Source organism: Elephantulus edwardii, unplaced genomic scaffold, assembly GCF_000299155.1.
Source record: "Elephantulus edwardii isolate Elephantulus edwardi_28Jun2011 unplaced genomic scaffold, EleEdw1.0 scaffold00111, whole genome shotgun sequence".
Classification (NCBI taxonomy): Eukaryota; Metazoa; Chordata; class Mammalia; order Macroscelidea; family Macroscelididae; genus Elephantulus; species Elephantulus edwardii.
This window is the reverse complement of record NW_006399861.1, coordinates 5,606,090-5,622,459: the sequence shown is the minus strand read 5'-3', so window position 1 is coordinate 5,622,459 and position 16,370 is coordinate 5,606,090. Positions and strand designations below refer to the sequence as shown.

The 16,370-nt window shown below is 37.3% G+C and overlaps 1 protein-coding gene across 1 annotated transcript in view; it reads right to left on the bottom strand.

Moving 5' to 3' along the window:
* LOC102869886 (cytochrome b5 reductase 4-like) overlaps window positions 1-16,370 on the bottom strand; it is a 154,380-nt gene that overhangs the window by 91,474 nt on the left and 46,536 nt on the right. The window contains exons 3-5 of the mRNA XM_006892163.1: window positions 14,594-14,643; window positions 11,684-11,765; window positions 6,157-6,159 (exon numbers count right to left, since the gene is read on the bottom strand). Of these exons, the coding sequence (XP_006892225.1) occupies window positions 6,157-6,159; window positions 11,684-11,765; window positions 14,594-14,643 (135 nt within the window). The remainder of the gene's footprint in view (window positions 1-6,156; window positions 6,160-11,683; window positions 11,766-14,593; window positions 14,644-16,370) is intronic.

The window sequence follows — 16,370 nt, the reverse complement described above, 5'->3', positions numbered from 1 at the left end:
ACATACACACACACACACACACACACACACACACACACACACACTTCGAAGGAGGCGTGGCATCCACTTCCATAATAGCTTGCCTCTGGAAACCCTATGAACCTGGAGACAGGATGAGAGACACCCGAGTGTTGAGAACTCTCCTTCATAGGTTCGCTATGAGTTGCCTGCAGCTCAACGGCACTTAACAATAACATCAACAGAGAGAAAAGAGAGAGATCAGCTGGCCCAGTGGACAGAAGGTAATGCTACCAAGCCGAAGGTGGGTGACTTTTAATCTGTAGCCCTCGGGCCAGTCTTTCATTGTTTTTGTTCAGACATTACTCTAGGTCCTATAGTCCTGGTGTACAAGTTGCCATACAGCGGTAACTTGTGGTTGCTGTGAGGCTGAACACTGTGACACTGATGTGTCAAATGTGTTAATGGTTGGCTAACAAATGCAGACAGAGAGTGGGGTGGAGCTCTCTGATTAAAACAAGCTTGGAAGGAGGAGTGGCACCCACTTCCATAATAGCTTGCCTCTGGAAAGCCTAGGAACCTGGAGAGAGGATGAAAGGCCCCTAAGCATCGAGGACTCTCCTTCATAGGGTCACTATGAGTCACCTGAGACTTGATGGCACTTAACAACAAACAACAATATACACACATATACATATATACATAACATATATGTATGTGTGTATATACACACATGCACACCCCCAATACTTTTATTCATTCAAGTGAGTATTTAAATTTTTCATACCTACTCCAATTAAATGGCTAAAATGCTAAAAATATGTTAAAACTTGTTACAGTTACAACCCAGAAAAAATAGAATGGTAATTTTCTTCAAGAATGGAAGCTGACTCACAAATCTATAGTATATAATGATATAAATGTATGTTTGACATACACATTTTGTCAGGTTATTGAAATTAGAGACAAACAAACAGACTGAATGAGAAGTTAACTGATGAGCCAAGTAGTCAAACTGAAAGAAGTCTGTTAAACAAATATTACATTGCTTTACAGAAAACTTAATATCCTTGTATTCTGATTTCCAACCAACCACAGTACCTGATTTTTTAATAAGAGTACCACAGTTATCTCCACCTCAACCATCAATCACAGAATAATCATGATATGTAGTAGCAGCTTATATGTTAGGCATTAGAGAAGCCATTTTAAACATTAGAGAAATAATTTTGCCCTGAAAGCCATTTTAAGACATATATGCCTCAATAATTTTGGCAATAACATTTGCTGCTAAGCTTTATGTTCTCTAGTACACGCTTACCCAGCTTGGTTACTACTCTCTGACTATATCCTACACCTGGTCCAGGGCCTGGACAACCACGAGAAATCAGAAACAATAACGACTCCCAAATGTGAAGAAATTTTAACTGCCAACTACAGTGAACTTTGTGTAACAAACCCTCCCCTATGCCCAATCTCTGTACATAAACTCGATCTTTGCTTCCCCTTGGAGTGGGAACAGTTTGAGCATTAGCTGACATTTTCAACTCGTGTTTAAAAAAGAACATTTTTGACCCCTAAACTTTGCCTGAGCATTCTAAATGCTCTAAATTCTAAATGTTCTAAACCTCACATTTTCTGCCATAGCATATGAAGGCCAGACAACTATTCTTTTTCTTTTCCCCCAAGTTATTAAAATAATTTCCTAGCTGACAATTGTCTTAACATGCAAAAAATTACATTTGATCTCTCATTTGAAGACTGAAAATCAGATATCAAGGCCTTGAATGAAATCTCTTAGTTCTGAGCCACAAAGTCAAGGTTAGTCTTAATTCCTTCTCAAACTAACCCCCACTTTTCATAATATACTACTACTCAAGTTAGTTTTCCCTGAAAGCATACAGAGAATGCAAGTGGTAAGAATGCAAAGTGGTAAGTGGTAAGAATCTGTACTGCAATCCCAAAGGCATGCAGCACAAACCCACAAGCTGTTCCACAGGAGAAGGATGAGTAATCTACTCCCATGTGATTACTGCTTCTGAAAACCCACTGAAGGGTCATTATGGGTTAGTTTTGACTCAATAGTACACAACAACAACAAAGTATTTTCTAAAAGCATATAAATCTAAAAACTACTTAAATTATACTTTAAAATGAACTTTGGTTGTCAACTGACAGATAAAATACAGTTATGAGACTATGTTTAGGACTCACTGATCAGCCCTTTTGGTCACTTACTTTGAGGTAGTCATTTTCATCTGTTTGCTAATGCACTTGTGGTTGGTTGGTTTGTTTGTTTTTCAGAGAAATAAACCCCTATAGTAATAATAAATTAATCTTTTTTTTTTTAATAAACAACATGGCTGGCAATGTGGTAAATCTCACTTAACATGTAAAAGTGTTTTTATCTAGGAGGCTCTTAGATTTTGAAAACTTGTACTAGGTGCTTTGTTTCTAAAAAATAAAAATGTTACATCATACATATGCATGTCTTAGTCAGAAGCACTTGGCTTGTGTAAAAATGGGGTTATCTGAAAGCAGAGGATCAACCCATTTTAAAGTCCTGACATGAGTGCAGAATCTATATTAGATTTTTTACAGTTGCCTTTTCAAGTGGCAGTCGCTTTACCTGATCATGTATCATAAGAACAATGTTCCTTCTCTAAGAGGTCTGGCATATGAAGGATATTTCTTCAATTCCAGAAGCGTCTTGGTAGATACTGTCTAAATCTTTACAAGAGACCTCCTGAAATAGACCTGACTTAAGGTAGAACAGGTTACCAAAAAAAATAGTCCTTTCTACCCTGATCCAATTTGTCCTGGGCCCACCTTGTCCTTTTGACCAAACATGTAATCCCATATACTATAAAGATCTACCACTGCCAAATTCTCACTTTTCGAAATTGTATCATTAATTTCCTGAAGCCTTTTGGACAAAATTATGAATTTTATAAACTTTAGTTCCTGTTCTAAAAATATTGAGAATGTATCCTGGTTTATGGTCCAGCAGAATGGTCACTTTCAATCTGATTGATATTTTCCTAGCTTGCATTCTCTCAAGCCCACAATAAATTTCATTTGCTTTTATTGAAGAATATTCTGTGATGTTGCTCTATGACACACATGGTTATTTCCTGGCTGACATGGATATGGCTTTGTAAGAACTTTCTGGATTCAGCTAAATTAATTCTCTTTCCACAGTCTTCTTAAAATATAAGTAGCACCAGTAGAAAGATAATTTCCACTTAAATAAGAGGAATTACCCAGGGGCACAGTAAGAGTAATGAATGATTCTGAGCAATCTCTAAATTGCATCCATGCCCCAAATTCAAGTGTCCAAGGGCAATGTCCCAGGAAGAGGACTGATTTCAAGATAAATAGGCACTGATAGCAGAGACATGTCAGCAGAAAATGCCTTTCCTGCTCTGGTCAGCTACCTCAATCACACAGCTCTCATATCTATGGTGCCTTGGAATGTCATATCTCATCTCATCTGGCACTTTCATGGATTTGCAGTTGAGAACAAATGTCCTCTTTAATAGCCTCCCAATACCTATGGACGACTTTCATTACTGAGGGAACATGATATACCTACCAAACTTGGATTACGTCTCCTGAACTCCCACACACTCATTGCCATTGAGTCAGAAGTGATTCAGAGTTGACCATCCAGTGGGTTTTCCAAGGCTGTAAATCATGCAGGAAGGGAATATCCATCAGAAGAACTAGGAGATTTGAATTGCCTGCCTCTAGGATGGCAGTCCAACCTCCTTATCCACTAGAGTTCCCTAAACTCAACTAGTTTCTTTTCTAACTTTGCCAAAAAGTGCTTATTTCTTCTTATGTATACAACTATATCAGACTCATTTTAGTTACATAATTCTAATTATCTAATACAAAATCTAATACTCTGTCTTGATTTCTACTATTTTTGTCTGTCTTAATTCTACTAGTTTGTTCATGGCCAGTAGGATGCAGATCTCTTCATAAACAGGGTTAATTGCATTACTACAGTAAGAGCCTCTGCTTCCCAAAGGTCACAAAGTCCTAGAAGGCTAGTGTTGTGATCTATTAGGGATTTTGATTTTGCTCTTCTCTCCACTACCAAGTGGATTGTGTTCAACTTTAACTCCAATTTCTTTTATATCTAGAGCTACAGGAGGATCTCCTAGAATAAATTTTAAAAATATTTAAAATCCTATTTAATTTACACTATTTTTTCTTTCAATAAATATATACTGATCATCATCCTAATAAAATATGAAATCACCTGGATAAAAAAATTAGAGTACACATTTTCAATTTACTCATATATGCATAATTTGGAAGTATTCAAAATAGTCATTAATGAAGTTAATATTGTTTATGCAAGGGAGCTCTGGTGGCTCAGCCTATAGCGAATTTCACTCTTACCAAAAGGCTGTACTTCTCTGTCCATTTGAAATCCACCAGCAGCCTACTGGAAAAAACTGTGCTGTCTCCTACCATTATAATTTAAAGTTCTGGAGACCCAGCAGGGGATCACCATGAATTGGAACTGACTTCACAACACTGAGTTTTGAGTTTATCATGTAAGCATGGAAGGAGGAAAGGCTGAACTGTGCAACAGAGATAGGATGAAGGGAATTGTCATTCTTCAGGTATGTATGCATTACTTATTCCTCAAAAATAGATATACTGGACTGGAAATAAAAGAGTGTCTTTAATACTATGTCATAAATGCCACAAAGACGTGTGCAGAAGGTATTATGGAAACACAAATGAAGGATATTTCTGTTTGAAGGAATCTGAAGACCCTTCTGAGAAAGCAACAGTTTAGCAGCTGTTTTGAAAATGTGTATGCATTTGTCAGGGGCCCTCAAGAAAAGAATTCAAGAAAGGATAATGCTCAACTTTTATATTTGAAAAGTACTTTTATCTTACAGCTACTTCGTCTTCCTTTTCAACTTCACAAGGCTGGGACTATGTAAAGATCAGACTGAGGTCTGTCTTAACAGGAATCTTAGTCCTAAAGTTCAAAATGTACCACTTTCTAATCTCATGAAAAGTCCTGGTGACAAGGGTAAAGTGTTGAGATGACAAATGAAAGGTCAAGGCAGGCTGGACATGTCAGCTGCTCTGTGAGAAAAAAATGAGGCAATCCATCTCTATTAACATGTACAGCCTTGGAAACCCTATGAGGCAGTTTCACTCTATCGTATAGCATGAGGATGGTCAGAACAGGGCAAGGCCCAGATTTGTCATTTATAGGGTTGCTATGAGTTGTAGTCACTTTGACAGCACCTAACAACAATAAGAACAACAACACAGTGCCATTATGAATCGCAATCAACTTGATGCCAGTGAGTTTATTTTTTATTAGTGCTTTTGTTTGTCCTTTTAAAATTTTTTTCCAATTTTATGTTGGTTTGCTTACAAAATTTGTATACATTATGTTTCATTCAGGTACATTGTGTTTCACACATTTCTTTATTCACATTGTATTTTATACACTCATTCCCATACACTCTGTTATATAAAATTAATCACCACTGATCTATGCCCACTATCACCCAGTCTTTTCAGGTCCCCACTACATCTATCCTAATTCCTTCACCCCCTTCCCTCTGTCCATCAAACTCTGTGATCCTTTCTCTTTTCTCTTTCAACTTTTATCCACATCTTACTATTAGTTTTACTATAATGATCTTATGCAGTATTTATGGTTTTATGCAATATAATGCTATCTAGTCTCTCCCATGTTATACAGTATTTTAAAATACCATTGCTCCTGAGTGCTGCATAGTATTACAATGTGAGAATGTACCACAATTTCTCAATCCATTCCACTATTATATTCTTTTGAGTGATTTGGCAGTGCCAGAAGATTTCTTGGCTCCCTACCACCTACTTTCATCTAAGAATCTTCCTTACCTTGAAAGTGAACTCCTCACAATATAATTCAGGTCACATTCTTGTTTTTGCTTCAAAAGGTATCCACTCAGGTCATTTCTCAGAGTGGCAGTGATGGGAATTAATGTGCCGTTGAATCTGGGTGCCTTCCCTGACTCTACAGAGGTACCCCGGCTTGTGCCATCCTAGATGGTTCTCCACTGCCTACCTACCAACCTTATAAACATGCCACTAATACCACCACCAAAAGAAAACCTTGCTTTTATTCATTATTGATATAAATTTTTAAAGCATAATACAAACCACAATCTTTTAAACAAAGGATTATAATCAGCACAACGAGCTTTTTGCTTGATAATAATCTGCCTCAGAGTCTAAACTTCAGAGTAAAAAAAAACATGTTCATATTCCTGAACCATATGGTGAGAAGGAGAATGTTATAATTTAGTTCTTATTAGACCTTAGTCTGGAATTCTGTTTCCTCAACCATCCTGATTTTAGTTCCAATGGATGTTTCTAGCTTTTTACTCGCTCTTTACCAATCTTAAGTACTTTTTTCATCCTTGTCAGAATGACTTTAAGTTGTCAGTTATTTTCTGTTGTTACTTTAAAGAGGTTATGATTCTTCTTCTAGCAAATTAATGGTTAGTAAGTTTAGACTAAGTAAGTATTGAACAACATCATTAATATCACATGCAAGCAAAATATAGCTGAAGATCATCCAAAAATGTCTAGAGCATTACACTCACATTCTAAACCAAACTGAGTTTAGAACAAACAATCAAACCAGGGATATCAATGTATCAGTTGGGTTCTAAGCAGAGGATACCAGAAGAATGTCTATTTGTGTTTTATCGATGATGCAAACCTTTGATTATGTGGATCATAACTGTGGCTAACTCTGAGAAGAAACATTTAATTACATACATATCAAACCTATACCAAGACCAAGAAGCTGTTGTCCAAAGAGAGCAAGGAGCACTTTATAGTTTAAAATCAAAAAAGCTGTGTGTCAGGGTTAAAAACTTTTTCCACACTTATTCAAACTGCATGCTCAACAAATCATTAGAGAAGCTGGACTCTATAAAAGAATGTGACATCAGGATCAGAAGATTCATCATCAATCTAAGTTATGCAAATGACATAAGAACACTAAAAGCACTTGCTGTGGATGAGCAAAGACTAGAACCTTCAATATGGATAGTACCTCAACATCAAGAGGACAAATATCCTCACCACTAGACCAATAAGCAATATCATGATAGATGGTGAAAAGATTGAAAATTGTCAACAATTTCATTTTACTTAAATCCACAATCAGCACCCTTGGTAGATCATGAGACATTGTATTGGGCAACTCCGATGTCAAGGACCTCTTCATATTAATGAGGAACAATGACATTATTTTGGAGATTAAGGTGCACCTAATTCAGACTATGATCTTTTCAATCACTTGCTATGCATCTTAGAATTGGACAATGAATAAGGATGAGAGTATAAGAATTTATGTCTCTCAGTTGTCGTGTTAAGTGTACACAGCATCCCATGGACTGTCCAAAGAATAAACAAGTATGTCTTGGAAAAAGCACAGCCAGAGTACTACTTGGAGGCAAGGATGGTGAAGCTTTGTCTAGGAGCAGCTACTCCTTGGAAAGAGGTATGCTTGCTTGGAAAGGTATAAAGTTAGCAAAACAAAGGAAGAACTTCAACAAGATGAACTGACACTGACTGCTACAGTGGACTCAAGTGTATTAGAGATGATGAGGATGGCACAGGACAGGATGGGTTCAGATCTGGTGCTCACATGGTCACTTTGAGACACACTCAACTAGATGACATCTAACAATAACAAGTTTAGACTCATTCACTCCTAATATTGAGTTGATACTGACTCATAGCTGACCCTCTGGTGAGATTTCAGAAATCAGTGGATTCAAATCAACAGAGAGGCGTCACCTCTGGATTAGGAGTTCAACTCTCGACCTACTAGGCTACCAGAGCTCCCTAAACTCAGATTAGAGAATCAAATTAGCAGATAGGTGGCAAATTAATTGACAATGTATTAATCATTGCTTTGTTAGTAAACATATTCCCTTTGGCTATTTTTAAAATTTGGCATTATTTTAGATGATCTGAAATTCCTTTTACTTTATCTTGTTTAGAATTTGCTAATTTGCTAACTTGAGTATTTGGAACTTTTATCAATATTGGAAAATTTGCAAAGCTTTATCCCTTAAGATATTGCTTATTTCTATTCTGTTCTTATTTCTGCCTTATTATGAGTTTCTTCCTTGTCTCCTGCATATTTCTCTTACTGAGGTTAAAGTCACAAAACAAAACTGAATCCTGCCTATTTTTCTATTTTGTGTGTATGTGTGTATCTCTGGCCCCAATTTATTTCTGCTGTTCTTTCAGTTCATGAAATTCTTTTATCATTTATAATCCATTTAATTATTTGGTTAAGCATTTTTAATTCATAGTCTCTCAATTTTTTAAACTCATGCTATCAATTAATTCTCATTTGCCTAAATATTTTAAACATAATTATTTTGTGTATAATATAAGGAGCTCTAATGACTTACTGGTAACAAACTGTGCTGCCAACAAAAATATGTCGTTTGAATCCACCAGATGCTCCACAAGAGAAAGATAGGGAATCTCCTCCCATGCAATTTATGGATCCTAAAAATCTGATGGAGAGTCAGCTATGGGTTGGTTCTGACCCAATGTCACACAAGAGCAACAACAACATCTGGTAACACAGGAAGCTCTGGTGGTGTAGCCCACAAGGAGCTGCACTGCTAACACAAGAGCAGAGCCTTCCTGGTGGTTCAAATTCATCAGCAGCTCTGAGGGAGAAAGATAATCTCCTCTCATGAATTTAAAGCCTCTTAAAAACTCATTAGAGAGTGGGTTATGGGTTACAACTCATCAGCAAAGAGAGAGACAGACAGAAAAAGAGAAAGAAAAAATAGTAAAATTCTAGAGTCTAATTCTTTGCAATTACTTGCTTTGAGTTAGAAAGCTAAACAATGACTATGGATGATACAAGGAGAATTGATGCCTTTGAGCTATGGTGTTGGAGAAGGTTACCGAATAAACCATAAACTGCTAGGAGAACAAACAGGTTCATTCTGGAGAGGGTGAAACCAGGCTGCTCTTTGGAGGCAAGGATTCTGAAGCATTGTTTGACTTACTCTGGACATGCTGCAAGGAGGGACCAGTCCCTGGAGAGGGATGTCATAGTTGGGAGGGTGAACAGACAGCACAGGGAGGAAGAGTTTCGATGAGATGGATTGATTCAGTGACTGGGGCAATGGGGATAGGTGTGTCAGGGACAATTAAAGGTAGCACAGGATAGAACAGGGTTTAGAGCTGTTGTACACAGGGTCGCACAAAGTCACAAGCGACTCAATGGCACATAACAACAAGGGTCTAATTCTACTACTACTTGTTTCTGGTGATTTGTTTCCTTGTGTGTTCTCTTAATGTTTATTATATAATGATAAATTGTTTCATCTTTCCTGAGATTAGGAGAGTTTTCATTACTAATTTGAATTTAAAGAAGAAGAAACAATGTTTTGCATACAATGATGACCCTGGGCTAAATTTTTCAGTTGTAAGTAAAAACACAAAGTTAAGATTGATAGAATTTCAGTTTTTTCTGATTTAAATATTTAGTAGCTGACAAGTGTCTTAACATGCTCAAATACTCACTCATAAATGACTGAGCTATATGTGTGGGAATAAGTTCAGTGTGAGTTTCTTCATTAAAATTGTGTATACGCATCTAATAGGCAGCCTGGAAAACTCATCACCAATGACCATTTTATTTCTTAGTTTAAGGTTTCTACTATATTTGGATTCTCACACTTACGTGAGTTGCTGTTGTGTTATGTGCTCTTGAGATGGTATTGACTCATAGTTGACAGTTCACCAAGTGTTCAGAGGCTGTAGTGTTCAGAGGCTGTAAAATCACATGGGCAGAGACTCTCCCCATTTCTCCTTCAGAGCAGTTGACCAATTTGAACCACCTGCCTTTGGGCTGGCAGCACAACTCTTCACCACTAAGCCTCCAGGGCTGAGTAGGAGTGTGGTAAAGTATTCTCAAAGAAAACTTTCTTCTTCTTCCCACTATCTCATGAACAAAGCCAAGGCAGACAAAACATTCCAGTATCTACCTCTGTGCCTGACAAGACTGATTTTCATGTCTTTCCATTTAGAGATTACATAGCCTTTAAGAATTGAAAAAGTACAACAATGAATAAAGGTAAATCCAGAATCTCTATAAATATTCATTAAAATTAATAAAATAAAATAAATTTTAAAAAGCAATAATGGTCGTAAGCTGTATTTGTCCTTATGAGACTGAGTTAGCTCACTCACCATAATGCTCTCCAGTCTCTCTCAAGTTATGTAGTATTTTTCAAAATCATTGTTCCTGAGTGCTACATACACTGCGTTAATGTACCACAATTTCTTGTTCCATTCAGTTATGGACATTTGGGCTGTTTCCATGTTCTTAAGATGGTAACACTGCTCTGAACAATGGTATACAAATCTCCATTTGTATCTCAGTTCTAATTTCCTTGGAGTATATTCCTAGTAAAGGAATAACTGGGTCATACAGAGTTTCTACGTTCCGTTTTTTGAGGAAATGTCAATTATTTTAAAAATAGAAGGATAATTAGTAAAAAAATGTATAGGAACACAAGGGGGGAAGGAGTGGGAGCAGAGGGGTTAGCATGGGTTGGGATGAAACCACAGGGTTGCAGTTTGATGTGGGGAGGGAAAGGGGGAAGAAAATGGGAAGGATTTGGGTGAAAAGACAGAGTAATGATGGGTCCAATGGTGATTCATTTTATAAAACATAATTAAAAAAGTGATAAAAACAATATGAACAAGTCATAGTGTGAAACACAACGTGTACAAAATTTTTAAGCAAACCAATTTAAAAAAGTGTTTAAAAATATTATCAGAGAAATTAACTCTGTACAGAGAAATCAGACTGTATTATGGTAGGAGATAGTTAAATAAATTATAGAAATTCGTTTTAAAAAAAGAGTTATAAAATTAACGGTTAATAGGTAAGGGTGTTTGTTTCAACCCCTTGCCATATCTCAGCCTGTGACATTCCTTAAAATCCACATGTGGCCCTAAGTTCCAAGTATGTGTGTAAGTGCTTGGGTGAGGGGAAGGTCTTCACAGCTAGAAGTAACTACTCCTATGTCTGAAATTATCAAAGGGTGTTTTCTCAAAAGGAACACAGGAAAAGTAAAGCACGACCTAAATTGTAGAGCCCCAGTTCAGAACATAAAAAAATCAGGTTACTGTTTGAACATAGTCTAGAATAAGAGCATGGGTTTTTCACAAGATGCAAAAGATATAGCAGAATGCAAGGCAAAGAGAAATAATATGGGTGAAGAAAAAAAGTTTAAATCACATGAATTTACTACTTGTAAATTCTAAAAATAAATTTTAAAAACTAGTCTTAAAAATCAACACTGACCAAGTAAAGTACCTAATTTTCTATGCAACTTTAAAACTAGATAAAAATAATAAACTATAATAAACTAATGATAAACTCAAGAGTAATATTCTTTCCCTTCCAGAATGTTCCCATAAATTATCCCCAACAAAATACGTCTGATTTTTAAGGTAAAATCATTATTTTATTGTAGAGAAAGAGCAAAGAAAAAATCTTTACAGGGATTAGATTAGGAGATCAGTGAAAAATATTATTCATTATTTATTTGTGGAAATTTAAGTTTTCCAAAGGTCCATGTGTGACAAATACCAGTGCCAATTTTAAGGCTGAGTTAGCACCACTCACCTCTAGAAAGAGTAGGTTTAACGGCCATTCTGCCAACAAGACATTCTTTCAGCATCGATTCATAATTGACCCAACGATGAACCTAACAGAGGACAGAAAAGCAGCATGTATTTAATCATGAAAGCATTCTAATTTTATTGTATGCAAAACAAAGCATTCTAAACTGCTCTGAAAACCATTTGTCACTGAATCGATTCTGATTCCCAGTGACGTCACCTGCAGCAGAGCAGAGCTGTGCTTCACAGTGTTCACTGGTGGATTTTCAGGGAAAAGATTGTCAGACTTTTCTTCCAGGGTACTTAAACCTCCAATCTTTTGATTGCAGTAGAGCATTTCAGTGGTTTCCAATATCCATGGTGAGTCAATCAGTCAATAAGGGAGTAACAAGGAAAAAAAAATACAGACAAGGACATTTAGAACAGTACTCTCAAAGTGTCAATTTAAAAGCTCTGAGAGTGTCTCCGACACCCAAGGTGTCTAGGGGGTTTAAAATAGCTTTATAGTAATACTGGGTACTGTCTACCTTTTTTCACTGCTGTTCAGCTTGCACTAATAGTACCAAAGCAACAGAATAACTACCGGTGTCTTCACACAATCAGTGAAACCTAAATTGTACTAAGAATCATAGTATTCTTCACCATCAAGGAGCTAAAGTGATTAAAACAAGAGTCATTTTCACTTAAGAATTCATTAAGTGATTAATTAAGAATTAATTAAGCAACTTTCCTTCACGGACATTACTTTTCATACAATGATTTAAACATTGTGTTTTATGAAATTAATCACCACTGGACTATGTCTACATTATCCTATCTTTTCAGGTCCCCACTGGATCTTTCCCATGTCCTTTACCATCTCCCTCTACCCACCAAATTATGCAACTCTGTGATTTCCCCCTTACTCACCCTCACCCCTCTGCTCTTCTACTCCTTCCCCCACTGGATCTTCATACAGGTTTTACTAGTTGTCCTTCTATTTTTACAATAATGAACCTATACAGTATTTGTTCGTACGAGACTGAGTTATTTCACTCAGCATAATGCTCTCCAGTCTCTCCAAAATTATATAGTATTTTTCAAAATCTTTGCTCCTGTGTGCTGCATAATATTCTATTGTGTTAATGTATCATGATTTCTCAACCCATTTGGTTGTGACTGGACATTTAGGCTGTTTCCATGTTCTTGTCATGATGAATAACACTGCTATGAACATTGGTGTACAACTCTTCAAACAGTTTTATATAGCACAATAGCTGGGTCATACAGAGTTTCTATGTTGTGCTTTTTAAGGAAATTCCAAGCTGCCTTCCAAAATGATTGTACCATTTTACAATCCACCAAGAGTGTATGCCGGTTCCCACCTCTCCACATACTCTCCAACATTTATTGCTTGCTTACCTGCTAAACTTTGCCACTAATACTGGGGTGAGATGGTATCTCATTATGACTTTGATTTGCATCTCTCTTACTGCCGGTGAATTTTGAGCATTTCTTCACATGCCTACTGGCTATTTGAATATTTTCCTCTGTGAAAATTCTTTCAATGTCTTTTACCCATTTTGTAATTGGGTTATCAATTCTTTTCTTGTGAAGGCCTGATGGTGTTGCTGTTGTTGTTAAGTGCTGTTGAGCTGAGTATGACCCATAGCAACCCCATGAACAACAGTCCTGAACCCTGTAGTATTCTGTAAACTTCTATTACGAGACCTTTGTCTGAGATGGTATTGCCAAATGTTTTATTTTGGTTTTTTTTCTCCCCAGTCAGTAGAGTTTCTTTTCACCCTATTGGAAAAAGGTTCTGATGCACACAGGGATTTAATCTTTAGAAGGTCTCATTCTCCCCCTAAATTGTGCATTTCTGGCTATACTTGTCAGTCTCTTTATACTAAAGACTACGCCTTCCAAATTTGGTCCGATTTTGTCTATTATGAACTTTATGGTTTTAGGTTTTACTCACAGGTCTCGGATCCACCGTGAGTTGAGTTGGTGTACGGTATGAGACATGGATCCTGTTCCAGCTTTCTGTACATACCAGTCCAGTTTTGCCAGCACCATGTGTTGAAGAGGTTTTTGTTTCCTTATTTGATAGGTTTTATTTCCTTGTCGAATATAAGTTGACCAGAGATAGTTGGGTCTTTTCTGGGTTCTGAATTCTGTTCCACTGTTCTATGGGCCTGTCATTGTACCAGTTCCATGCTGTTTTGGTTATTATAGCTATGTAGGAGGTTTTGAAGTCAGGGAGTGCTGCTATGCCTTCTACTTCATTTTTGTTTCTCAAAAGTTCTTTGCTTATTCATGGTCTCTTTTCTCTCCAAATAAACTTGAATATTTCCCTTTCAATTTCCTTGAAAAATGAATTTGGTATCTGTGTTGGGATTGCATTGAACATGTAGATTGCTTTTTGTATGACTGTCATTTTCACTACATTGAGTCTTCCTAACCATAAACAGGGAATATTTTCCCACTTCTTTAGATGTTTATATTGTTTCTCATAGAAGTGTTTGCAGTTTTCTTTGTAAAGGGTCTTTTGTGTCCTAGTTAGGTTCATCTGCAATGTACTTGCCTTTTTTAATGTTTTGGGTAACATAAGTGAGAAATACTAAAAAACATTTCTGTGACAAAACTTGAATATGAGTTCCCTGAGGAAAATTACATAAACAAGTCATGCTTTGAGAACTGAGTAGGGTGTGTTTTTCATGAAAGGTCATTTTTACAATTTGGTATGTAACAAATATAGTCTTGAAAATTAACAGTGAATCTGTTATTTCAAGAGGGACAAACTTCAAATACTAGTTTCCATATACAACTGGTGGGAATTAAATGTAAACAACCAACCGTCTCATGGGCACTTTCCCAATAAAAAGTTTTAAAATAAGCAGCCATTTCTCTCAGTGATCCAGGGAAAGCTCACATGCTCCAAGATATTTAATTTATCAGCAGGCTTGTTCGAAGTGAGGAACACTTGTTACAGAAGATCAAAGATTACTACTTTCAATATAGATTATATCTCAACATCAAGAAGACAAAATTCCTCACCACTGGACCAATAAACAATATCATGATAGAAGGAAGAAGGATTGAAATTGTCAATAATTCCAATACCTTAGGTACCATCAGTCAGGAGGTCAGGAGATATACTGAATTGGGCAAGTCCACTGTTGGGGGACTTCTCCTAATTACTGAGGAGCTAGGATGTCAGTTTAAAGATTAAGATGTGCTTGATTCAGGCCTCAGTCTTTTCCATCATTTGTTATGCATCTGAGCCCGGCAATTAATAATAATGAGAGAATTACTGATGACATTGATTTGTGATGTTGGAGAAGAATACTGAATATCCCATGGTCTGCCAAAAAACCAATTATGTCTTGGAGAAAGTACAAGCAGTGTGCTCCTTGGACACAAGTAAGGTGAAGCTTCATCTCAGATACTCTAGGTATGTTGCTAGGAGAGGCTGTTCCTTGAAAAGGGATAGTACGCCAGGAAAGGTGAAGGGTGAGTATGAGAGGAAGCCCCTTAACAATTCGGGACTGACATGGTAGCTGCAGCAATGACCTCAAGGGTGTCAGAGATGAAGAGGGTAGCATGGGACAGGTCAAGGTTCAGATCTGCTGTTCACAAGATCACTATGAATCTTCTCCAACCTAATAGCACCTAAAACCGCCACCAGTTATAACAACAAATGGCTGGAAATAATCCAGGATTTGGAAACAAACAAAATGACTAGTAAGGGAATTATATTGTTGTTGTTATGTGCCGTTGAGTTGCCTGCAATTCATAGCGACCCTATGTACAACAGCCCTAAACCCTGCTCTATCCTTTGCCAATCTCATTGTCTCTGACACACCCTCCCCGATTACCCCAGTCACTGAATCAATCCATCTCATAGAGGGTCTTCCTCTCTCGTGCTGTCCCTCTACCTTCCCAAGCATGATATCCCTCTCCAAGGACTAGTCCCTCCTTGCAACATGTCCAAAGTATGTCAGACAAAGTTTCAGAATCCTTGCCTCTAAGGAGCAGCCTGGATTCACCTTCTCCAGGGCAAACCTGTTCGTTCTCTTAGCAGTCCATGGCTTATTCAATACTTTTCTCCAACACCACAGCTCAAAGGCATCAATTCTCCTTCTATCATCCCTAGTCATTGTCTAGCTCTCTGATGCATAGCAAGTGACTGCAAAGACTATGGCCTGTATCAAGCACACCTTAGTCTCCAGACTGACATCATTACTCTTCAGTACTTTAGAGAGGTCTCACACTACAGACTTTCCCAATGCAATATGTCTTTTAATTTCCTGGCTGCTGGTGCCAAGAGTGTTGATTGTGGAGCCAAGCAAACTACAGCTGTTAACAATCTCAATCTCTTCACTATCCATCATGATGCTGCCAATCAGCCCAGTGGTGAGCTCTTTGTTTACTTGATATTGAGCATTAATTGATACCAAAGGCTGCATTCCCTGACCTTTCGCAGCAAGTGATTCAGGTTCTCCTCAGTTTCAGCATGCAGGGTTGTGTCATTTGCATAATGCAGATTATTGATGAGTCTTCCTCCAATCCTAATGCCACATTTCTCCTCACAGAGCCCAGCCTCCTGGACAATCTGTTCTGCATATAGATTGAAAAGGTATGGAGATAGGACACATCCCTGGCGTACACCCTTCCCAATTTTGAACCATGCAGTGTTTCTTTGCTCT